The 26671-nt window shown below is 34.5% G+C and overlaps 1 protein-coding gene across 1 annotated transcript; it reads left to right on the top strand.

The window, feature by feature from the left end:
• Positions 1-23841: 23841 nt before the first annotated feature.
• LOC128196630 (uncharacterized) lies at positions 23842-24876 on the top strand. Its single transcript, XM_052878119.1, has one exon. The coding sequence runs from the start codon at positions 23842-23844 to the stop codon at positions 24874-24876; it is 1035 nt and encodes a 344-aa protein (XP_052734079.1).
• The last annotated feature ends 1795 nt before the right edge of the window (positions 24877-26671 follow it).

Genomic DNA, 26671 nt, shown 5'->3' with positions numbered 1-26671 from the left:
AGTCGAGTTGACCAGTTTCGACCTTCAATTCGATTCAATCAGTCTTGACATTTGACTCGAGAAAATTTGTCTGGATCTTCAGTTAGGTTGAGCCAAATTTGGGTTAAGACCAACTTAGTTAAATTTCTACCAAAGCCAACGTTGACATAATTTTTCCAAAATTTGAGTTTGGGCAGACTCGGTTGAATTGACCAAATATTGATTGGGGCTAACTTATACTTGGTCAAATTTGACCAAATTTCGGTCAGAATTGACTTGGGTGACTTTCGCTAAGGTTGACTTGACTGAAATTGGTCGCGGCCATCTAGGCCAAAATTTGGTTAGAACCAACATGGTTGAAATTCAGTCGGGTAAGAGTTAATGGAATTTAGCACAAGCGTAGTTAGTGGAATTCAGTCGAGACTGAATCCAACTAAATTTGGTAAAATTATGTTAGTGATTTCTCAGCCTATGCTCTGCCAAATTATGTTAGTGACTTTTCAGTCTGGGTCGACTTGGTTGAATTCGACCAAATTTCGACCTAATCGGCTTAGTAGAAATTTGGTCAAGATACATAACCAAATTCAACCAAATGTTTGTCAGGGAAGACTTTGTCAAATTTCAACTAGTGCATACTTAGTCAAATTCTATCAAATTTAGACCATAAAGAACTTGACCGAATTCTACTAGGTTTAATTCACCGAATATAATAGAAATTGTATTGTGACACACTCAACAAAAATTTCCCCAAGGCCAGCCCAACAAAATTTGGCCAAATTTTCATACTGAGTCGAAATAGGTCGAATCTCGGTACAGGTCGTCTTAACCGAAATTCGGTTGTGGTTGACTCGGTTGAATTTGGTCAAATTTCAATTGGAGTGGCCCGTTTCGACCATCAATCTGAGTCAGTCGGTCTTAATCTTGAGACCGAATAGACTTGTGTTCGACGCAAGCTAACTCGTCTTGTGCTACGACTTGAACTGATTCGTTTCAACCTTTGACCTCAGCCAATCTATCCTAAAATTCGACCCAAGTTGACCCTTTCCAACCAGCTTGACTACGAGACAGACCATTTCAAATTTCAGTCTAAAATGTCCTATGTGTTCTAGAAAAGCTGACAAAATAATATTTCCTAAGGCGTGTAGAGTCACTGTCCTTAAGGACTTATCCGCGGTGTACTGCGCAAGCCCCCCAAGATACAACAAGAACTTCGCAGAATTTTTGAGGATCTCAGAACTAGCAAGGATCTCTAAAAAGAATCTCAGAATTTTTAGAAGAAAAGAGCTAAAGAATGAAACCCAGAAGAGAGAAGAATGAGAAAACTGAATTTGGTGTATTTTGGAATGGGGGAATAGCCCTCTATTTATAGAGCTAGAAAAGAATAAAATAAATAACATAAATTAAAACTAATAAATGATTTTAACATTTTTTATCGTTTTTGAACGTTGCAACCATTAAATGATTTCTGAACGTTGTAGAGAACGTTACAAACCTATGTTCTTTTGCAATAATTATAATATATTATAACAATCCCCCACATATTGCAAAAGAAGTTGAAAGGAAAGGTCTTTGACTTAAATAGTTCAAACACTAAAAGAAAGATAAGAAACTTTTATTTTGGGTCTCATAGGATGTAATGCATCAGAGCTGGTATAGTAAGCTATATGAATCAGTCTTAGATTGAGATACTTAACACACAGTGTAGTTGGTATAGCAATCTATATGAACCAAAAACACTTGACGCGTGTTAGAGGTTTATCAATCACAACACACTCCCACAATCCTTGTTGTTATCATTGTGTTGCGCTTACTAGGCCATGCGCGTGCCTGGTATTCATGAGTGTTCTAGTGATCATGCCAAGATCTCATGCAAGCGTTCCCACTTGACACTCATATAGGTGATTTCATCAAGTCTACGCTGCAAATCATACACCACCCATAAGAGATATGAAAATCATTAAAAATTTTGTTTAAACTAAAATTCTTTCACCACATAGAATTTTAATAACAAAGTTTAGCCTCTCAATAATGTAGTCTCTAGCACTTTCACACACAACATAGGAATGGACATAATTGATTAAAATCAATTTAGTTCTATCAAAACTAACAAGTGACTTGTTTTTACCCATATGAACCTTATTCATGGGATCTCCAATCACAAAGGTTCGGTTACCATCACTTGTTTGTTTGCAAGTGGCTTAAGTCTCATTCCCCTCGATGTTTCTAATATTAGTTTTCTTCCTCGGGGTTTTGTTAGAGGATCTGCTAGTGGAATGTTTGCTAAGAAGTTTTTCAACCACTCAGCCTCACTACCAGCCATCTCAAGAGCGACAAACTCAAATTCCATTGTTGATCTTGCAATAATTGTTTGTCTGGCTGATCTCTATGTAATCGCACCACCCCCAAGTGTGAATACGTAACCACTAGTGAATTTTGTTTCATCTGAATCAGAGATCTAGTGAGCATCACTGTACCCTTCTAATATAGCGGGAAATCCACTGTATTCAATGGCATAATCCATTGAACCTCTTAAGTATCTCATAAGCCTAACAAGTGCATCCCAATGTTTCTGATTTGGACATTGAGTGTACCGACTACTGCATAAGCAATATCAGGTCTAGAAAAACTCATTAAGTGTAGTAAGCTCCCAATTATCTGGGCATACTAAGGTTGAGATAATGATTCTCCTCTATTTTTCATTAATTTAGAATTAGCATCATACGGGATACTCACTGGTTTCAGGTCATAAAACCCAAACTTCTTAAGAAGTTTCTCAATGTATTGTTCTTGAGATAGTAATATACTATCTCCATTCCTTATGATTATAATACTTAAAATCACATTCGCTTCACCCATGTCTTTCATTTCAAATTTTAATCCTAGAAACAATTTAGTTCTAGCGACAATCTCATTGCATGTACCAAAGATTAACATGTCATCCACATACAAGCATATAATGACACAATCACCATTTTCAAATTTAGAGTACACACATTTATCAACATCATTAGGTGAAAAACCATCACAAAGCAACACATTATCAAGTTTTTCATGCCATTATTTTGGTGCTTGTTTCAACCCATACAAGGATTTTAAGAGTTTACATACTTTATCCTCTTGACCAGGTACAACATACCCTTTAGGTTGAGTCTAATGGAGTAGCTAAGAGAAAAATAGAATTCTTAAGGAAATGATGAATGTTTCAACCCATACAAGGATTTTAAGAGTTTACATACTTTATCCTCTTGACCAGGTACAACATACCCTTTAGGTTGAGTCTAATGGAGTAGCTAAGAGAAAAATAGAACTCTTAAGGAAATGATGAATGTTATGCTTTTTAGTTCTGGTGCACCTGATAACCTTTGGGGAGAATCTTGGCTTACTGCATGTTTTTTACAAAATAGAATTCCCCAAAAGAAAATCGGTAAAACTCCTTATGAGTTGTGGAAAGGTTACCAACCTAACCTTAAATATCTAAGAGTGTGGGGGTGCTTAGCTAAGGTGATGTTACCTGATCCTAAGAAAAGGAAAATAGGCTCTAAAACCTTTGACTGTTCAAGTAAGGTCGTACCTCTGTATCCTTAAGATTGTTGTAGAAAAGTTAACAAAACAGTATTTCCTTACGCGTGTAAAGTCATTGTCCTTAAGGACTTATCCGCGGTGTACTGCGCAAAAGCTCCCAATGATACAACAGGAACTTCTCAAAATTTCTGAGGATCTCAGAACTAGCAAGGATCTCTAAAAAGAGTATAAAATAACCCATAATATTTTTAGAACAAGAAAACAACTAAAGAATGAAACTCAGAAGAGGGAAGAATGAGAAAACTGAATTTTGTGTGTTTTGGAATCGGGGAATAGTCCTCTATTTATAGACCTAGGAAAGAAGAAAATAAATAACAGAAATTAAAACTAATAAATGATTTCAACGTTGGAGCATTAACATTTTTTATCATTTCTCTATAAACATTTTTGGATGTTGTAACCAATAAATAAATTATGAACGTTGCAGAGAACATTACAAACATACGTTCTTTGCAATAATTATAATATATTATAACACTACGTTGACCTTTGACATAGATCAATCTATCTTGTACTAGATTCAAATATACTTTAATCTTAATCCAATTGAAAAGGTGTTTTGTTGTCATAAACTCTTTTTTTTCTCCTCAACTGAGAACCTCTAAAATTATTTTTTTATTTATTAGAATTGATCAATGACATTGGATAAAGTTGACCCTTATATTCATTTGCATTGGATACCATATCGGGAATCAAATTTTAAAAAGCTATTACTCATTATCCTTGAGATGTGATAATTAGGAGGAGTGTGTTAAATTATATTAATTTAAGAATTGGTTCATGTAATTTAAAGATTATGATTAGTAGAATATAAGGTATTATAGTTATAGGGATTATGAAACGTTCCAGCAAAGACAAAAAGGAAACTGTGACTTTGACACAGAAAAACATCCTTGGCAGTTTCTATATCATCAAGAAAGCATCCTTGGCAGTTTCTATATCATGGAAATTCAAGATCCTGTGTGTTTTTCATTCAATTGAAAATTAAAGAATTGCTTACAGAGTGATGAATTTTAGTGTTCAATTGGTTAACACCATAAGTAAAGCTTTAAAATTTTATACCATTTGGACCTTTCAAATTTTGTCTTTACAGAAAAAGTAGAGCTATCAAAATGGGTAACCCGACCCGACCCAACCCGTCCCACCACGGGTTGGCCACTTAGTGAGCCAACCCAACCCGGCTCATTTATTAGCGAGCCGAAAAAATTCAAACCCGACCCGACCCACCACGGGTTGGTGGGTTAAACGGGTTGGCTCATTGGCTCACTTAATTAACTTGTTTTTCACTCTCTTCTTCTGAGATTCTTATAACATGTTACTTTGATCAATAAAATTGAAATAATAATAATTGGATCAATTGATATAAAAGAAAATAAAACAAAAGAAAAATATTGTTATATATATTCTAAGCTATGAAGCATAAAATTTTGCCAATTTAGTTTAATGAGACATACATAACCGTTTGACCAATAAACTACATATAGTCGTTAACAAAAATATATAGCACAAGATAAAATTGTCATGCTTGTAGATAGGTCTAAAAACAAGATAAAACAAATGATATATTCCTGAATTATCCAATCTATAATATTATCCATCTATTAAATTGGAGTCGTGAATGAATAAATTCATAGTATTATGCTCTGTTGAAGCATCTTCTTCTTTATCTTCATCTACAATACAATAAAAAGTAGTGTTAACTAATAATATTGAAACACAAAGTAATAAATAATTAAAGACATATGAGAATAACAACAATGTTACCTGTTAGTTCAAAACCATGCAACCAGTTTTGAGTTAAAATAAGTGCCTCAACATTCTTTGGAAGAATGGATGGACGATATTTGGTTAGCACACGAGAACTAAGACTAAAGGCAGACTCACTAGCAACTGTAGTGATTGGAATGTTAAGAACATCACAAGCCATCTTAGACAAGTTTGGATAACGATCTTGACGATCCCTCCAATAACTTAATACATCCAACTTATAAAAAAACTTTGTATCAAGATTCCCTTCATCTAAATAAAGATCTAAGTAAAACTTTTGGAAAGATTCTTTGTTGCTAAGTAAAGGTTGTGCATTTTGAATAATTAATTTAATTAATTTGATTTCAATAAACAAAATAGAATTTGAATAATTAATTTAATTAATTTGATTTAATTAAAAAAATAGGTGGGTTGGTGAGCCAACCCGACCCACCACGGGTTCAACCCGTGTGAGCCAGGTTCTTAGTGAGTCAGGTCAAAATTAGCTCGCATAAAAAAATTTACATTTTTTTCCAACCCAACCCGGCTCAAACCCGTGGTGAGCCGGATTGGCTAAAGGGTTTCAACCCATTTTGACGGCACTAAGAAAAAGTCCTGTACGTTCTGGAGAAAACAATTATTGAGATAGGAAAATCCAAATATGTCTAATTAATCTCTAGTAACAGAAGAAGGAAATGCAATAAGCTGTAATCAAAACAAAAGTAGTAGAAGAAGAAAGCAATAAACACCATTCAAAATTGGGGACTTCTTATATGCAAACGGTGACATGCTTAACATGAAATTGTCTCCATTATAGCTGTAGTGGATCCACGATATATTACGCAAATCTTTTGGCCAGATTTAAATTTGCCACTCATTTTATTTCCATTAATGTAGCCAAACTTTTCACTCATCAAAATAGACGTTTAACATGACTAAAAGCCGACAATTATTATTATGTACCAAAATTTAGAATCATTAGGTTTTTATATAGCGTCATTGAAGATAACGATAAGTAATGTTAGCTAAACTGATATTATTATGTCACTAATTTTTAATTTATACGATTATTTATATGCCCCTCCATAATTTTTTTTTTAAAAGAAGCCAAAGGGTTGTAAACTCAAAAAAATAATACAAAGAAGGAAGTAAAAAAAATTTACAATGATGAGAAATGTGTCTTAACTAACAATTCTTAATCATACATATATTGGTTTCATACAAAATATTGGTTTACATATAGGAAAAGAACAAAATAATCTTTGTTACTTCCTCCTCTTGATCCTCTTTTACCATTTGGAGAATACATCATTTTCAAAACATGCACTGTGTAACAAGTAAAGAATATAAGTAAACCCATTATCATAGTCATGTATTTATTGAAACCTTAGTAGTAGATTATATAAAAACTCACTCTAAGTACCACAATACACTATAGGTGGTGATGCTATATTTTCTTTCCATTTTTATAAACACCTAAAATAATCATTATAGTTAAATAAAGATAGTTTTATAAAATATATGATTAGAAAGAAAAGAAAAAGAACAATATTTTATAAATACACAAGATATATATAGCAATCATGTTTACGTTTCCAACAACCTTTTTGATTCATCATTTATTAAAAAATTTAACGTTACAGAAATCCCGATGGTATTTCCTTACATAAACTTGAAACGTTAATTATTTTATAAACCATTTCTTACAATATCTGCGATTACAAACTTTTTTTATATTATTTTTAACCATGATATTGTTTTCTTCAATGCATCAATTTGAGAAAAAAAGTGTACTGCCAACAACCAAACAAAAAGTAAATAACTACAATTTATACTCCAACAACCGTTCCAAATCAGTGAAGAAACTAGGGTGCCCTGTCATATAACCCCGTTATGTGTTTCAAAATTAAAAACCGATGACGCAAATGTTATATAAAAAATTCAGAGATTGGTCCAGATTATTGAAGAAACAAGCAGAAAAGAAGAAAAAAAGAAAGAAAGATAACGTAGTGATCAGAGAAAGGAAAAAAAAAGAAAAATAGAAAGGTGATGAGTAATGCATATACCTGTATATATAGGTGTGAGATGTTTGAGAAATCTCAAAAAAAATCTTCATTTAGACCCTTTAAAGCAAATCTCAAAACAACTTCAGTATAAATATAGTTTTCTTAAATTAATTGTGAAATTATGTATGACAATAAAATTTAATTAAAATATTATTAATACCTGACAATATTTATTTGTATCAAAAAGGATATTTAATGAGTTAACAACTCTTTTTAATAAATCATAAATTCGTTTAGAAATTTATTTTTGTTAAATGTATCAAAAATCAAAACTTTTTGTATTGTTATTCACTAATATAAAGCTTAATATTACTAGAAAAAGAATCCTATTAAAATCATTAATATAAATTTTTCTAAAAGGATAAACATTCTAAACACTTTTTTTCATCAAATTATATATATTTTAAATGTTATCTAAAGGAGAAAAACATGAAATAGAAGATGACTAATTTATTTTAGGTATTTGGATAGAGTTTTCTTTAGTGATGTAAAAAAGGATTGTAATACGTGGGTCAATTCGGTTCACCACGGATTTGAGTCAGGTTAGGTTTGAAAAAAATGTAATTTTTTTATGCGGGTTGGTTTTTAACCCGTCTCACCGGATTAAACCCGTGGTGAGCCGGGTTGTCTCATCAACACACATAATTTAATTTAATTATTTATTATTTTGTGTTTTAATATTATTAGGTAACATATTTTTTTATTATATTGTAGATGGTGATAAAGAGGAAGAAGTTTCAAGATAGAAAACTATTATAGATTTATCTATTCAAGACTCTAATATTATAAATGGCACTAGTGTTGTGAAGGGAAACGACTGCTGTTGTGGCTGAACCGAAGCCATGGACAGGCTTTCTACCTCAGTTTTGGCTACAACCGAGGCTTATTCTCCTGCAATTTTTTTTAATAGCAGGTCTGTTTTTGTGATATCCACTACCAAAAAACATACCTCCATATCAATCAGTATAATAACAACACAAATTCAACACAATATTCAATATTTACATCACATAATGTTTAAAACATAATGTACAAAGTCTAATAACTATAAATCAACATGTTTTAATGTATTTTAAATCTAATAACTATGAACTATTATATAATCTAACTAAATGTTTTACAAGTGCCTTCCTCAAGAATGTAAGTGGCTTCTCAAGAAGTGTAGTAGTAGTCTTGAATCTCTGCACAAGACAACTGATATATGAATTCCAAATGTTGGAGAAAATCAAAATTTATTAAATTTAAATATTAATGTTTCCAAGCCTCTTGTGATATGGGCACAGTGGGTCATCCAATACATTACATAGTATCCGCACTCATATAACTCACTCTATCTGTTACACTACAATATATCATCACTGTTGTAAATAGTTAGTGAAAATCATTAAAAAAAACAACTATAAGAAAGTATGGCTTTAGCATATGTCAAACCTTGAGAGTAACCCATGCAAGCTTTCTATCGTTAGCTATTGATCTCCCAACCAAAATCATATGTGCTGCAATAGAACTATATAAAAAAAAGGTTTTAGCATTCATTTATATAACAAAGAAAGTCCAAACATTGAGGTTCTTACAATCAACTGCTTGTCTGAGATGTTTGGGAGGAGACTTGTGCAATGGGCAGAACCACAAAGCATAGCTCTCTGGTACGAAAATAACAAGTAGTTGCCAATGGTGCCTGAAATTGTTAATAACTTAATTGTTATATATTAAAATCACATATGGAACTTTATGAAGTTAACAAACTTTACTTACCCAGATATGTAAAGAATAAAACATATGTCCTTCCAGCTTGCAAATCTACTGGTGAGATATGTTGTGATGTCATCAAAATCATTTATATCGTGAATGACTTGGGGATCAATGAACTCATAAACATCATTGTACCCCAAATTGTTACTGACACCAAACATATACTTGAAATAAAAAATTACCTCTGATATAAGTACACTGGATATGTAAATAAATTTTACGTTAATAATTCCTCATACTCTTACATCATCCATAGCTGAATTAATGTAATATTCAACTCTTCTCTTTCCGACGTAAACTCCTTGAAATCTTGGCTATGCGGGTATATTGTGACCTAAGACTCTCTGCCAAATACATTAACATCATATCCAACCTTCAAAGGCTCATTTGCATTGATGTCACAAAGTTGCTGCAATGCACCAAGAGGATCGTCCTCAGATAAACAAATCTTCTCATGTGCATATGTCTCTTACTAACTTTTATTTATTCCATCACTTTTCTAAATTATATTTTATCCACCACCTTCTCCACTAACTTTATTTTATTATTTCTTTCATCTATTTTCTTCCCCTACTCTCTCCACTCATATTTTATATTATTTTTCATTACCAACTTTCTCCACATAAATTCCTCATGAACATTTTTTATTATTTCCTCCATCTACTTTCTTCACCTAATTTCTCCACCCACTTTTTATATTATTTCTTGTTACCAATAAGGAGTATTGGTAAATCTTGAAGAAATTTGTTTTGATGATGCTGCAAGAAGTTTTAGTTGAAGAAGATATTATAATTAGTTAAAAGCAATTTGTAGAGATTAAATGTAGTAGGAAATTCTTGTAAACTTTGTAAACTTGCATTTTTAACTGCAATAATCGATTATGGAATGGCAATAATCGATTATCATAGAGTCATACACGAATAATCGATTATCACATCATATAATCGATTATCACTTTTTTATAAACCCCATAACTGACACAAATAATCGATTATCACTTTTGATAATCGATTATCAGTGGCAGTTGGGAGATGTCTTTTCAATTTTTGACCTTGCACGAAACTAGGCTTATAAATAGAGGTCTTCACAGCTCTTAGAAAGAACTTTTCAATTGAGAGTATTAGAGCATTGTGCCTAAGGGAAGCTCTCTGTGAGTGAAAAGGATCTATGCCATTTTGAGAATACAGTTTGTCTGAGGAAGTTCTCAAAGTGATAGAGTGCTCTTGTCTGGTCTTGTGAATAGGAGAAGCTCGCGCTTTGTGTGTCAAAGGTCGGAGCAGTTCTCTTCAAGTTGACAGAGCTGTTGCTTCCGGTTCGTGCGTCGAAGGAAGCTCTTCCGGTTCGTTTGTCGAAGGAAGGTGTTTTCTATTCTTTGCTCATTTCATTTATCTTGTAATCTGTACAACTATATTTTTAGTGAAAAAGGTTAATCACTATTTATAGTGATTAACGACTGGACGTAGAATCTTTTGATTCGAACCAGGATAAAAATTTTGTGTTGATTTTCTTGATCCCTAAACTCTTAGCACATCAATTGTTCGATAAAAGTTTGCTAAGAAAATCAATTTTTGAAACCGACTATTTTAACTTGTGTTGTGATCGTGACACGCTTTCCGCTATCTATATTTTATTCCGCTGCGCGACTCTGTAACGGTACCGATTGTTCCGACAATTGGTATCAGAGCTTGCTTTGATAGTTTTTCAAAATTTGCGAAAATGGCCGGTCACAATCAAAACCATGTATATGCTGAGGGTGCTTCCATTAACAGACCTCCATTGTTTACTGGTGATAACTATGCTTTTTGGAAAGTGAGAATGGAGATTTTTATGGGGTCTGTTGATAGAGGTATCTGGGAAGCTGTACAAAATGGCCCTTATATTCCTATGAATATTGTTGATGGTGTAGAGACTGAAAAACCTTATTTTAATTGGACTGCTGAAGAAAATAGACGAGCTCAGTTTGATATTAAAGCTCGCAATATAATTTCATCTGCTGTTGTACTTGATGAATTTTATAGAATTTCAGTGTGTAAGACAGCACAGGTGATGTGGGAAGTCCTCAGAGTCACTCATGAAGGAACAGAGGACGTGAAGCGCGCTAGGAAGAACACTCTCATTCAGGAATATGAGATGTTTAGAATGCAACCTGGAGAAACGATCTCTGACGTTCAAAAATGATTCACTCATATTGTGAATCATTTAACAGGGTTGGGTAAGACTTTTGATACTGATGAACTTAATGTGAAAATTCTGTGTTGATCTTCTTATTCCCTACACTCATTTTATTTTACGTATATCAACTGTTTGATTAATTTTCTGAAAGAAAATTATTTTTACTAAAAGGCCCAAATTAATTTTAATTGTGATCGAACACGCTTTCTACTCTCTGAGTTTTAATCCCGCTGCGCTATACTCTTCGAAAAATACCCCCTCCGATACCAACATTTCTTTCACTTATTTTCCACACTAACTTTTACTATTTACTTTTTTTATTATATTTTATTTCATGTAATTTTTCCACCCACTTATTATATTATTTTTATTCATCAACTCTCTCCATCCATAACTCTATAAATACCCCCATTCTCTTCACTTCATTTTAGACACACACATAATTACATAATATCCATTTCTTCTCTCTAACACTAAATCTCTTCATTTCCATCTCAAAACTCTACTTCATTCTTCTTTTACACAATACATCTCTTCTCCATACTCCACCATCATCCAACACTTCAACATTTGTTCTCCTCCATATCAACTTCTTCATCTCCTAAAGCTTCCATCTTGATTGGACTATCTTTGTCTTTTCCATCCAGGTTCTTATTCATTCACCTTTTTTCTTTAGTTTGAATTATTTCGTTAAAGTTTGTTTTTTTGTTTAAGTTTTACATTTTCATAATTATTTTACTATTTTTTATTATACATTTTCATTCATAATTCCTTTTGTTTTCTATAAAAATCTTAAAAATATATTGATTATCATGTCAAGTCTCGGTTTTGCTTGATAATTAAATTTTTCATAATAATAATTTCGATTGTCATGTCAAGTCTCTGACTTGCTTGATAATTACATGTTTTTTATAATAATAATTTTGATTGTCATGTCAAGTCTCGGACTTGCTTGATAATTATGTTTTTCACAATTATTTTGATTATTATGTCAAGTCTCGGATTTGCTTCATAATTACATAAAAAATTTAAAAAATAATTTTCTTGCAATTAAATGTAAAAAATCATAAAATTTTCAAAAATGAAAAATATCAATCTCTTTCAAATCATCCTTGTGTGTTTCATTTTCCCTAAAATTCCAAAATTATCCGAACTCAATTTCCAAACAATTTTACAAACAAATTTTCAAACTTTCCTTCTTAAACTTTCCAAACATATTTTTCAAAAGAACTACGTACCCTTGATTTCTCACATGAGAATACATAGGAGCAAGGTTAATCCTTGTCGGGCTTCCTAAAAATAAAAAACATTTTGTTTCATTTGTGTTGTCTTGTATTGCTACTTTTATTTCGGGAAAAACTAACCATTTTGAAAACCACATCAACTTTGCACATTTGATTAAAGGTACTGCCTTAGGGCAGACGATGTAAGGTTCTAATACCTTCCCTATGCGTAACCGACTCCCGAATCCAGAATCCAGAATAAACTATGGTAGCGACTCCAAACTCCTGATTTTCCAAAACTCTTAATTAATCTTTTAAGAGTCTCACCAGTCATTCCCATCGCGATCCTGGTTACGACACCCATCAACCCACAACAATTTCAAGTCTTCAACTAGTAGGCTTAGATAAACATCTATGTCATTGTCAGATATATAAGGAACTTTATAGTTAACAAACTTTACTTGCCCAGATATATACGAAATAAAATATATGTCCTTCCCGCTTGCAAATATGCTGGGGAAATATGTTGTGATGTCATCAAAATCATTTGCTTCGTGAATGATTTGGGGATCAATGAACCCATATACATCATTGTACCACAAGTTGTTATTGACACCAAACATATACCTGAAATCAAAAATTACCTTTGATATAAGTATACTTGATATGTAAATAAATTTATATTAATAATTCCTTATAGACTTACATCATCCATAGTTGAATTAATGTTATATTCAACTTTTCTCTTCCCGACGTAAGCTCCCTAACATCTTGGTTATGCGGGTATATTGGGACCTAAGACTCTCTGCCAAATACATTAGCATCATATTCAACCTTCAAAGGCTCATTTGCAATGATGTCATAAAGTTGTTGCAATGCACCAAGAGGATCGTCCTCTGATAAAAAAATCTTCTCCTGTGCATGCATATGTTGTTACATGGAAAAATAATATAAGTTTTGACATCAATAACATGTAAAGTTTAAAATTGAGAAGTGTAAAGTAGAAATCCATACTTGGGGGTCAAAAATCGAACCAACCAAGTGTTTAGGCTAAGCGATAAAAGACTAGAATGTCTGTGCCACAGTGAAAATCTCATATGTGGGCAGAGAAACTGAGGTATCTTGTATGATAATGTCGTCTACTGAGACCTTCACCCTATCCTCTGATAGCTTCATACCATGAACAACAATCGCTACCTGAAATACTATTCCATGCGCTACCAGCATCGTCCCGATACCATCTAAAACGTATAGCAGACATGGACTAGCATCGTCCATGTCATCCCCTAGGATGGCTGGTGCTGAACAACTTCCTTTCCCGCTTCTCCCTGTCAGAGTAAATGTTAGATTATACAAATAATAAATTATTGAACATAAATGTTTATTAATTTTACTTGTGGGGGGCACAACATGTTCTTCTACAAGAGATGGCTGCGGACGCATCCCATAACTCTCAAATTGCTACTGGAATTGGCACATAACTCTGTCAGTCACTTCTGTAGTGACTTCGTCATACAATTATGTCCTAAGCTCCTCCCTAAGATCCTTCCTAAGCTCCGCCCTAAGCTTCACCCTATGATTTTTTGAGATCTCTTGTGTCAACCTTTGTTCTTGTGCTTCGTTGTATGCAAATGAAGTCTGACGCAAAGAACTCCCAAAATAATCTTTAATGCCTACTTCAGTACTAGCAGCACACACTCGTCCAGGGTGCTCAAGGTCATCCAATTGTAGTGGTAAGAATATCCTGACAACCCTCTAGAGTGAATTGACCTTGGGAGCTCTACTCAACCAAGGAGTCCTGTAACAAAAAAAAAACACCATTATTATTTAAAATGTTCAATGTAGTATGTATAATGAAACTATTATTATTTTAGGAATAATGATAACTTACAATTCTTTCATAAATTTCCCGTGTAGTCTCAGAAGAGTAGGTGCCCAATGATGTTAAACGAGCCAACTTCCACTTCTCATGTCGAAAGGGTGGAGAAGGAGGCTAGGGGCTAGCACCCTCATATGAGGGTCTACCTTCTGCCTTTTGCTTGAGGATTTTCTCCTCAAGCTTCCTATACTTACCACGAGATAATAGGTGGGAATTTTTATTTTAAGCACTTATTCCTTGTGCTTTGCTTTTTATTGGTTGTCACATATATTGAATTAGTTCATATGATATAAATTTGTTAATGAGGAATTGAATAATATCAACTATACTAACCTGCCCTTCGTCTGATGTGAAACTCTCTACAAAGAGGCGCCAAGTCTTCAGATCAATGGTCTTGAATTTTGCACATGGAGACTCATTTTTTCCATTCGAATATATATCTCGAGGTCAACTTAGTCTTAAAACCCCGAAATTTCTCAGCAATGGATGATAAACACTTATTTCTAAGTGTTGCAACATTTGGAATGTCAAATGTGGTCTTCAATAAACATAATTAAGTTGTATCAGTACAAAATTATCAATATAAACAAATTGTAATTCAAATGATATTAATTAAGTTAACAATAAATCGTTCCATATAATGTTTCGATCAACCTTGGACACATGGTCAAAAGATAGAGTAAGAATATTAATCTTATCACGCACCAATACTCCAAGGTATGATCGAAAGACATTTGCATTTGGGCCATATGTCACACTCGTGATCACATTAACATCCACAAGTGTTCTTTCAGCACTATTTCTTCTCACCATAAGTTGTCTCAACCTGGTGGCTCCTCTAGTACGTCTAAATGAGGGAGCCTCATACCCTGATGAATGTGGGTGGTCAGCCATGTATCTATAAAAATAAATAACAACACGAACTATTAATAAAAGGCTTATGTAATATCATATAATTTAACAAAACATGTAGTAGTGATATGAAATATTAATAAAAGACTTATATAATATTAATAAAAAACTTATACACAAATTTGAAATTCATACATAAAGATATGGATTGGTCATATGTATATTCCCTTATTATGATATGACCAAATTGCATGTACATCATCAACTAGAGGGTGGTCATCCAAAATTGTCGTTGTTTTAAATGAGTGGTTGTCAGCAATATGAATATTAATTAAATTTTCTTCGTTAACTTCAATTTGTTTTTTGCCTTGAAGAGCGACATACCAATGATCAGATGCAAGATCTTTGACATAAAAAGTCTGAGATGCTTGATGTACCATGATAAATGGTTCATCTCGATAACCCATTTTGCATAAATCAACTAGTGTCATACCCGATTCATCTATTTTCACACCACTCATAATGTCAAACCACTTGCATTTGAACAATGAAACAGAAAACTTGGTATAATGAACCTCCCATATCTCTTCTATTATACCATAATATTTCATTGATCCAAGTGTAGGATTTTTATCTTTTGATGTGGAAAGACTCAGCTTCTACACTAACTCCACTATTTTGTATTGTGCTTTTATCATCCAAAGTCTTCGTATAGAATGTGCAATTATTGATTTCATAACATGTACAACATACGACATCAAACTTTAAACCATTTGCAAGCCACAACAAAGTTTGAGAAGAATATGGCTCTTTATCAATTTCATATTTGAATTAAGACATAAATGTTCTGTCATGCTCCATCAACTACCATTTCTCTGAATGTGTTAGATTTTATTCTTCACAATGGCTTTATGTGCTTGCAAAAAAGGGATCACCTCATCTATGTTGTTTAATATATAAAGATGTGCTTGTAACAATTCTTCGCGATCTTTCGTCACCACATTTACACCTTGGATGCTTTTACTTGTAGAAAATTTATTCAACCATGATGTGCGAGGAACTCCTATTGGATTTGTTGATGTCATGTAATCTGAACAAAACTTGATACTTCTTCAGTAATATACCATTCAATCATTGAACCTTCGGGACGATATGGATTTTTAACCTACCCTTTCAAAATCTTCATATAACGCTCAACAGGATACATCAATCTTAAGTATACCGGTCTGCACAACTTGATTTCTCTAACCAAATGAACAAGTAAATGTACCATGATGTAAAAAAAAGATGGAGGGAAAAACATCTCTAGTTGACACAAAATGATAACAATCTCGCCTTGAAGTTCATCTAACTTTGTAGGATCGATGGCTTTACTACAAATTGACGAGAAAAATGAACACAACCTATTTATGGCTTGCCTAACATTTTTGGGAAAAGTTTCACGAATAGCTACCGGTAACAATTGTTGCATTAAGACGTGACAATCGTGAGACTTCATGCCAACAAGCTTTACATCCTGCATCGATACTAAACTTATCTTCTTTTATTTGGACATTGTGTAACATGCAGGAGGCAAATAAGCACGTTTACCAATCTCCTCAGGTGCCAACTCTTCTTAGATCTTCATGTCAACCAAATCCAAACGAGTGTTCACTCCATCTTTTGACTTTCCCTGAATGTTGAGTAGTGTACCAATCAAGCTATCACACACATTCTTCTCTACATGCATTATATATATACAATGTCTAACATCTAACTTTGATCAGTATGGAAGATCAAAGAATATTGATTTCTTCTTCCAAGGGGTCTTTACAGATGACTTCTCGGATGTTTTCCCAAATACATGATGTATTTTATTAACTTTTTCAAGAATTTGAAGGCCAGTAAGTGAATTTGGTGCTTTGTCCCTCCCTCTCTTGATATCCATTGAATGCTTTTTTTAACCTTCGATATGAATGATTACATTTTAGAAATCTCCGATGAGGCAAATACATCGTCTTTCTTCTGTGTTTCAATTGATGAGTTGCAGTGTTTTCTTCACATATAAGACATGCTTTATGATCCTTGACACTGTATCCTGACAAATTACCGTAAGCTAGGAATTCATTAATGGTGCAAAATAACATTGCACGCATCACAAAAGTTTTAGAAGCGAATGCATCAAATATTTCAATCCCATCAACCCACAACAACTTCAAGTCTTCAACTAGTGGGCTTAGATAAACATCTATGTCATTTCAAGAAAGCTTTGGACCAGATATCATCATAAACAACATCATGTACTTCCTCTTCATACATAATGTAGGAGATAAGTTGTAAATTATCAATACAACTGCCCAACAACTATGATTGGTACTTAGATTATCAAATGGGTTCATTCCATCAGTGGCTAAACCAAGCCTTAGATTTCTACATTCTTGACTAAATTGGGGGAATTGTTGATCTATATTTTTCCATTGCTTTGAATCAGCTGGATGACAAAGCAACCCATCAATTTTTCTCTCATCTGCATGCCATGTAAGGTTTTTCGCATCTTTTGGATTTGGAAACAAACACTTAAGTCTGGGAAAATTGGAAGGTACAAAATTACTTTCAAAGTGGATCCATTTTTTTCTATCTTACCATTATCTTCACTTTTATTTTTTGACTTGTATCGCGATAACCCACATTTCGGACACTTTTTCAAAAATTCAAATTCTTTCCTATATAAAATGCAGTCATTGGGACAAACATGTATCCTTTTATACTCCATAACCATCGGACAAAGAATCTTCTTCGCATCATAATTATGAGTGGGTAGTTGATGAGTGCATATTTATGCCCACATTTATGCATTAAAATTCAAATTTTTGATGGGATAATTGTGCTTAAATGGTTGATTTTAGGTGAATTTGTGATGATTGAAATTGTTGGGTTTAGGAAATAAAGAGACGTAAAACGTGAGTTTTAACGCATAAATTATTCTTGGATGTTCTAATGTTTATTTGTACAGCTGAGAATATAAGTTTTATTGGTCCAAATGGCAATTCAAGGCCCAAAATCAGATTTTATTTGGAAAATTCAGAAGGGGCTAAAATGCAAATAGAAGAAATTTCAGGGCATTTGTGCAATTTTGGAAAGTCAGAAAAGCTAAAAGATAAAATTCAGTTGTTGAATTAATGTAATTTGGGAATATCAATAGAAAATATCTTCCAAATAATGTTATAAGTATCTAAATCTTTTAGTTATTTGGAAGATATAAGATAAAAGATTTTGTCAAATGAATATTCAAAGTCCAAGCCCAATCAAGCCGTACATAAAGAGACCCAGGGAGGACTTCACTTCATTCATTCACCACTTCTCTCTCTCTTATTTCATCTTGTATTCAACTCCATTCATGGAGAGCTAAGCATCTAGGGCTATTGTGCTGTAATTCCATTATGGATTTTCAGGTTAGATTGAGTTTATGCAATTGTTTATTTTGATTATTGATTTAAGTTGTTCTCTCTCTATGTCTTTCATCTCTCTATCAAATTAAAAACAAAGATTTTTGCATCCTAATGTGTTTGAATCTACATGCATATTGATTATATGAGTTCTAGGATTTCTAGGTTTAATTGAGAATCTACTTTGATTTAATTTAGGAACTTTTATATGATTAAATGGTTTTTACTATCAATTGAGAATGTACTTTGATTGATTAGTAATAATTTCAACTATAATCAATTGAGAATTTACTTTGATTGATTAGCTTTTAATTTGGTTAGGAGATTTAAGAATAGACATGATTAAACACAATAAATTTGATTGAGAATGTACTTTGGTTGAATTTATTGTGAATAATGTAGTAAGGTTTTGTATTTGATTGAGAATTTACTTTGGTTAAGTGCATGATCGCCCTCAAATTAATTAAGAATGTACTTTAATTAATTTGAAACTTAAATAATAATCAATTGAACAATTATCCGTGAATAATCGATGATGAATCTATCTTGGAAAAGAAGTGGAATTAGCCTATTTCATCGTAACTGTTTTTAAGTTTCTTATTTGTTCTTTAAACATTCTTCAACCATTACTTTTAAGCATTGCATAACATTCATAAGAGTCAGATATTCGAAAGCAATTTCGAGTTCGTTGGGAGACGACTCAGGGTTACGTTAACCCTATCTACTTTCTTAAATACTACTTGGCAATACTGAAGTTGCCTTGAAAAGTAGTATTAATTTAATAGCCTCAACGACAGCGTATCAGTAGTGTATTTCCATCTAGCAACATTTCATTCAACAACGTCAACAATTATGTGAAACTCTTATCAGTCCATCCATTGTTCACCTTTAAATTCATGAGCCTTAAAACCGCTGACAACCGTGTGAGCTTAGTTGAACTGATATACACAGTTGTTTCTGCATCAGTCGACATTGTCTCAAACACATGAGCTTTGGCAAATTTTTCAGTACCAACATCGCGGATGATGTCCTCTAATTTGTCTTCATTTGGTCGATCTTCTTCCATGGTGGAATAAATAACATTCTGAGTTTAGGAGACATTTAGAAAGTTTATTTCTTTGTTTTGCCATATCCATGTTGTATAACATCGTACGAAATCATCATAGATAAGATGTTCCCTAATTTGAGTTGCGTTCAACTTTATCTCATTCAAACAGTTCACACAAGGACATCTAAACTTCATTTCATCATCACTTCTACCCTCATTATGTTGTGCAAATTGTATAAATTCCTCTACCTCTCTCTCGTACTCAGCACTAATGTGTGGTAAATTAATCTCATTTTGATCCATACGGTCCATACGTAGATATTCTGAAATATTTTACAAAATTATAATACAAAAAATAATTTAGTATTGATCATTTAACGACAAATTAAGGTTAATTCAATTCAATAATACAATCATAAAATTAATAAGCATTGAAGTAATCACACTTTCAACTTAAATGTTTTTAAAAAATAACATTGTAAAATTCAAAAGTTAAACATTAAAATCATAACATCATACTAAAATTATACAATCATACAAAAGTTTTCAATTCCACCAAATTATACATATATTATATTATATGATCATCCAATCACATATTCAATCATACAATCATACAAAATTATATGATCTTATTAAAAAGTAAACTTTAAACATGAATATAAGAACCTGATAATGTCAAAGCAATAAAACCGGACAACACACGATCAAAACGGTAGAAATTTCAACTTTGAAAAATTTAAACCTACACAAACATACAAACAATATTAGTTTTAGTAAGAAAAAAAACATCAAAATGCAAAAAAAAATCAAAAATTTACCTTTAAAGAAGAGAATAAAAAAAGCAAATCAAAAAGACGTTTGAAACGATTTTGATCGGTTAAAAAGTTTCCTAAACATTGACAATGGCCATGACAATAAGCAAAATAAAGATTAAAAGGGGAAAATGCAAGAAAATGGCAAAGAAGGCGCACGATACAATCTTCTCTCGAGAGGGAATGCAGAAACTATGAAATCGCGAGGAAGACGACATTGTTCCTCTTTTGTTTTCTTTTTTTCTAACCTACAAAAGGTTATTACCCCGGTTCCACATAAAATTGATGGAATAAGGGAGATATGGCCTTAGTTTCCCACACAACCGAGACATGTTCTCTCAAAAAGAAAATTCAAAATTAATTTGAAATGACAATTTTGAAATTTTTTTCAACCTTTTTTCCTCAGCTCACCGCCCAACCGAGGCCAAATCCTCTATAAAATATTATATCTTTCTTAAATATTTAAATTTTGTTAGATCAGGGTTACTTTAGCCCTATCTACTTTCTTAGATACTACTTGGTAATACTAAAGTTGCCTTGAAAAGTAGTATTAATTTGATAGCTTCAACGACAACCTATCATTTGGGCAAGTGAAACAAAATTTATCAATATTAAAAACTTATTTGTTCGTCTTTTATACATGTTTTTGGATTACGTGGGATTGTATGATATTTTTTATTTTATTTTGAATTGTCTTTGAAGTTTAACATCATTTTATAGTGAGGTTTATTTAGATTTGAATTAAGAGAAAATTGTAATTTTTTATTGTAAAAAAACTTATAGGTTTAATCCTTTTCGACATCCCTATTTGTGTACGAATGTCTGAGATAGGTCCTCGTTTTCTAAAGTGTATCAAAATGGTCCTTAATTTTGAAAATTGATATCATCTGAGTCCTTCCCGTTAAGTTGGCTGGACGACGTTAAATAAATTGATGAGTGGGATGCTGAGATGACGAAATGTTACTGACGTGGCATTGACCTGGCTTAATTGACGAAATGCCTTTATCTGGAACGCGCGCTTCTTCTGCGTGCTCATCTTCCCCGGCGAATCGGAACCCTAAAGCACTACGCGCAAAGTTCAATTCAAAGAGAGAAGAGACGGAGAAAGGGGAATTGGAGAAATCAAGAGAGGAAAGGAGACAAACCCTAGCGACGGGGCGAGAAGGAAGAAGCGATTGGGGAAATTGGGAATTAGGGTTTTTGAGAGAGAAAAGAAGGAATTGCAGGAAGCAAAGAATGAATGGGAGTGAAGAGCATGATGGTGGGTTCTGATGGGTTGGCGGAGATAAGAATCAACAACGATTCCAGGTCCGATAGTGGCAGGTCCGGAGGTGAAGAGCATGATCCTGGAGCCTGTGGTGACAAGGCAAGACTCTAGAAGTCCGAGGGCGACGGAAATGGCAGTGCCGGTGCACCTTGGAGGGCGAGTGGCGGAGGTGGAGTAGAATGTGGAATGGATGTCTTCTGACAGAGATCTTATTGTTGCTGCTCGTCCTTAACGCTCGGATGATTGAGATCTTATTGTTGCCGCTCATCCTTAACGCCTGTCGCTCGTACCGCTCGACAGGTACGCTCGTCATCGAGCCTGTCGCTCGACAGGTACGCTCGTTATCTGCTCTGTCGCTCGTACCGCTCGACATCTACTCTTGGACGATCGGTCTTACCGCTCGATAGATTCAATTGTCTTCTCACTACCGATCGTCTCCTCTCTAGGACGATCGGTCTTCTCACTACCATCATCTTCGCCACAGCACCACCGCAAACAACATCGTGCCACCGCACCGCCAGCCACAAGTCATCATCACCGTGCCACCATTCATTTTCCCAATCATCATCTCAGACCTGCATATCCAAAAACCCAATCCGATCTGAAAAATCCTTCGAACCCTAAACGCCGAAATCAAACTCCAAGCCAGAATTTCAATTTATTTCGCCACCATCTCCTTCACGCGAGCCCTTGCCTGATCGTCGCACAACCCCGGACCACCGTCAACCTTCAAACAGTGCCACCAGCCTCCGTCAAAACCACGAGAACAGCCACCCAGAATCGCGATCCTCATCGCGTCTCTCTTCGCGAGTTTGGCAATCTCGAACCACCATCATCTTCGCCACAGCACCATCGCAAACAACATCGAAGGTGAGGAGAGCGACGAGGGCGTGATCGGGGAAGTGGTGGTGGAGGAGGAGGAGGTCCTTCTTGAGGCAGAGCAGTTGGTCGTCGGGAGAGGAAAGATCGATGAGAAAGACGAAGGCGGGGGGAGGGGGAGGGAGAGAAGAGGAGGGGAGAGAAGGAGAGTACTCGACGGTGCTGTAGGTCCACGTGCAAATGAATTTGATCCACGTCATTAAAATTTGCTTCGTCAGCGTGCCACGACTCAATAAATTTAACGTCGTCCAGCCAACTTAACGGGAAGGACTCAATTGATATCAATTTTCAAAATTAAGGACCATTTTGATACACTTTAGAATACGAGGACCTATCTCAGACATTCGTACACAAATAGGGATGTCGAAAAGGATTAAACCAAACTTATAATTAAATGAGACAGTGAGCCAATCCGTTTAACCCACTAACCCGTGATGGGTCCTGTGGATGATCAGTCTGTATTTAGATCAAACCTTAGGTTAAAATGATAGTAGTACTTGGTGAGTTTGGTGGGCGAGATGAGTATTCTCTAGTGGAAGCCCTAAAACAAGGGAAAGTGACAAAGCCAATTGTTGCTTGGGTTAGCGGAACATGTGCTAGACTCTTCAAATCTGAAGTACAATTTAGTCATGTTGTATGTCAGCTCATTATTTTTTATTAATTCTAAGTTCTGTTTATTGTTGCAACATAATTCAAGCTCATATGTGCACGTAAGTCAAAAGAAGTCTGTTGTACATTTTTCGGCTAGTTGTTAGGAGCAATTTTGAGTTTCTCTTTTTAAGTTATTTTTAACACCACTAACGTAGAATTGTTAGACGTGGTTAGTGGAGAGTGTTAGCCAAGTTTCCTTTATATTTAAATATTGTATTGTTCAGCATTTAAAAAATAAGAAGACAGTTAAACTCTCTCTTTCTCTCTCTCATTATTCTGTCATCAAAGTTTTGTGATCTTCTTCATCTAGAATTTAACATTTGGTTTCAGAGCAACTAATTATCCGGGTTCATATCCAGGGAATTGTTGGGTGAGAGGAGAGAGCACTCAACACGGGTTTTAGAGAGTGAAAAGGTTGTTCATAATGTAGAACAACGGATCAGGAATAGCCAGTTCACAATTGCCTATTTTTAAAGGCATAAATTATCAGTTTTTGAGCTTGAAAATGAAAACATTATTCAAGTCTCAAGAACTGTGGGGTTTTGTTGAAGAAGGATTTGAAGATGCTCAACCTCCAGAACCTGATCAGCAATTGAGAGAGAAGAGAAAGAAAGATTCCAAGGCATTGTTTATGATACAACAGGCCTTGGATGATGAAATCTTTCCCAGAATTGCCTTAGCAACCACATCTAAGATGGCGTGGGATACTCTAAAGCAAGAGTATTTAGGTGATAAGAAGGTGATTACAATGAGGCTGCAATCACTAAAGAGAGAGTTTGAAACAGCTCTAATGACGGACAAAGAATTTGTCCAAGAATACTTGTCACGTGTATCCACTGTGGTACAACAAATGAGGTCATATGGAGAAACAATGACCAATGAGCATGTGGTTGGAAAAGTTCTAAGAAGTCTTACAAGCAAATATGATCATGTTGTAGCGGCTATTGAAGAGTCAAAGGACATGGCTGATTACACCTTTGATGAACTCATGGGATCCTTACAAGCTCATGAGGAGAGGCTCAATAGAAATGGTGAGAAGAAGGAAGAGAAGGCATTCCATGTGAAAGGAGAATCCTCAAATAAGGAAAAAACAGGGCAATTCAGTGGAAGAGGTAGAGGTAGAGTTGGCTCAAGAGGAAGGGGCCGTGGAAAAGGACCTAATAAGGAAGGAAAAGAGCAATCATATAAGGGTCCACTTAAATGTTACTATTGCAAGAAGCCAGTCCACAAAGAAGCTAGCTATTGGAAGAAAGAGGAGGATGAACAAAAGGGTGATCAAAAATCCAATTTTGTGGAGAATGAGCAAAAGTTGTTCTTAGCACAAAGTGCAGCTGGAAATGATGCAGGAGGTGGCGTGTGGTATGTTGACAGTGGGTGCTCCAACCATATGTCAAGTGCCAAGTCTATGTTCAGAGAGCTGAATGAATCTTTAAAGAGAAAGGTGAGGCTTGGAGATGGAAAACAACTTGAAGTGGAAGGAAGAGGCACGATTGAAATAAAAACCGAGCAAGGAAACACTAAGCTCTTATATGATGTGTAGTATGTGCCCAATTTGGCTCATAATTTGCTTAGTGTGGGTCAATTACTCAATTCTAAATATTCAGTACTGTTTGATAATGATTTTTGTTTGATCTGTGATAAGAAATCCAAAGAAGTTGTAGTAAAAATTATTATGGGGAGAAATAGAATGTTCCCTCTTGATTTATCTGGAAATGTGAGCAAAGTGTTGATAGTTAAAGAAGATAATGATGCAAAGTTGTGGCATTTGAGGTATGGTCATTTGAATGTGCAAGGATTGAAGCTTCTGAGTTCCAAAGACATGGTGCAAGGGCTGCCTAAAATTGGTGAGCTTGAGTTGTGTGAAGGATGCTTATATGGAAAGCAGTCAAAAGGACCATTTTCTAGTGGCAGAGCTTGGAGAGCAAGTGAAAGTTTGGAGCTATTGCATGCTGATCTCTGTGGACCAATGCAAACAGTTTCTCTTGGTGGAAGTAAGTATTTCTTGCTTATAACTAATGACTACAGTAGAATGAGTTGGGTCTACTTTCTAAAGGCTAAGTTTGAAGCCTTTGAAAAATTTAAAATTTTTAAGGCTATGGTTGAGAAACAATCGGGTTTATGTGTGAAAGCCTTAAGAACAGATCGTGGTGGTGAATTTTTGTCAAATGAATTCATCACATTTTGTGAGGAGCAAGGAATAAGAAGAGAATTGACTGCACCATATACTCCAGAGCAAAACGGAGTAGCTGAGAGAAAGAACAGGATAGTAGTAGAGATGGCAAGAAGCATGCTCAAAGCTAAAGGTGTACCAAACAACTTATCGAGTGAAGTTGTAGCTACTGCAGTGTACATCCCCAATATATCTCCTACAAAGGTAGTCATGAATATGACACCATTTTAAGCATGGAGAGGAAAAAAACCATCAGTAAGTCATTTAAGAGTTTTCGGTTGTACATCTTATGCTTTGGTTGATTTGAGATCTAAACTATATGATAAATCTTTGAAATGCGTATTCATTGGCTATTCTACTCAATCCAAAGCATATAGACTGTATAACCCTCTTACTAGCAAGGTTATGGTCAGTAGGAACATTTTGTTTGATGAGAATGTAGGCTGGAATTGGGAGCAAAGAGAAAGTTGTGACAGTACTCAGTAGAAAACAGTAGGGACTGATAGTTCAGGGATGGACTTAATTATGCCAGCAAATGATCGTTAGTCTCCAAGTCCTCCTACAACACCATCATCTTCAAATCACAGCTCATCATCTTCTTCAAGTCCTTCATCATCAAGTTCATCGAATAATTCTGCACCAAGAAGATACAGGACTCTTGCTGACTTGTATGCAAACTGCGACTTTGCACTAATGGCAGCAGATCCAACCAGTTTTGATGAAGCTAAAGATGATGTTGAATGGAAAGATGCAATGAATGAGGAAATCAAGTCCATTCAAAAGAATGAGACTTGGAAATTGGTTGATCTTCCTGAAGAGAAGAATGTTATTGGACTTAAATGGGTATTCAGAACTAAGTTAAATTCATATGGGAGTATTCAAACGCACAAAGCCAGGTTGGTGGTTGAGGAGACATTTTCACCAGTGGCAAGATTTGAAACTATAAGTGTAATATTAGCTTTGGTTGCCTAATGGAAATTGGATGTGTTTCAACTGGATGTAAAATCTGCATTTCTCAATGGAGACTTACAAGAAGAAGTTTTTGTTGAGCAACCACTCGGCTTTGTCAAAGATGGTGAAGAAGGCAAGGTTTAAAAGCTGCAAAAGGCACTTTATGGACTAAAACAGGCTCCAAGAGCCTGGTACACCAAGATTGACTCATTCT

The sequence above is a fragment of the Vigna angularis genome, chromosome 5 (assembly GCF_016808095.1).
Source record: "Vigna angularis cultivar LongXiaoDou No.4 chromosome 5, ASM1680809v1, whole genome shotgun sequence".
NCBI classification, from domain to species: domain Eukaryota; kingdom Viridiplantae; phylum Streptophyta; class Magnoliopsida; order Fabales; family Fabaceae; genus Vigna; species Vigna angularis.
Note: the sequence above shows the minus strand (reverse complement) of the source record. Positions and strands in the feature narration are given on the sequence as shown.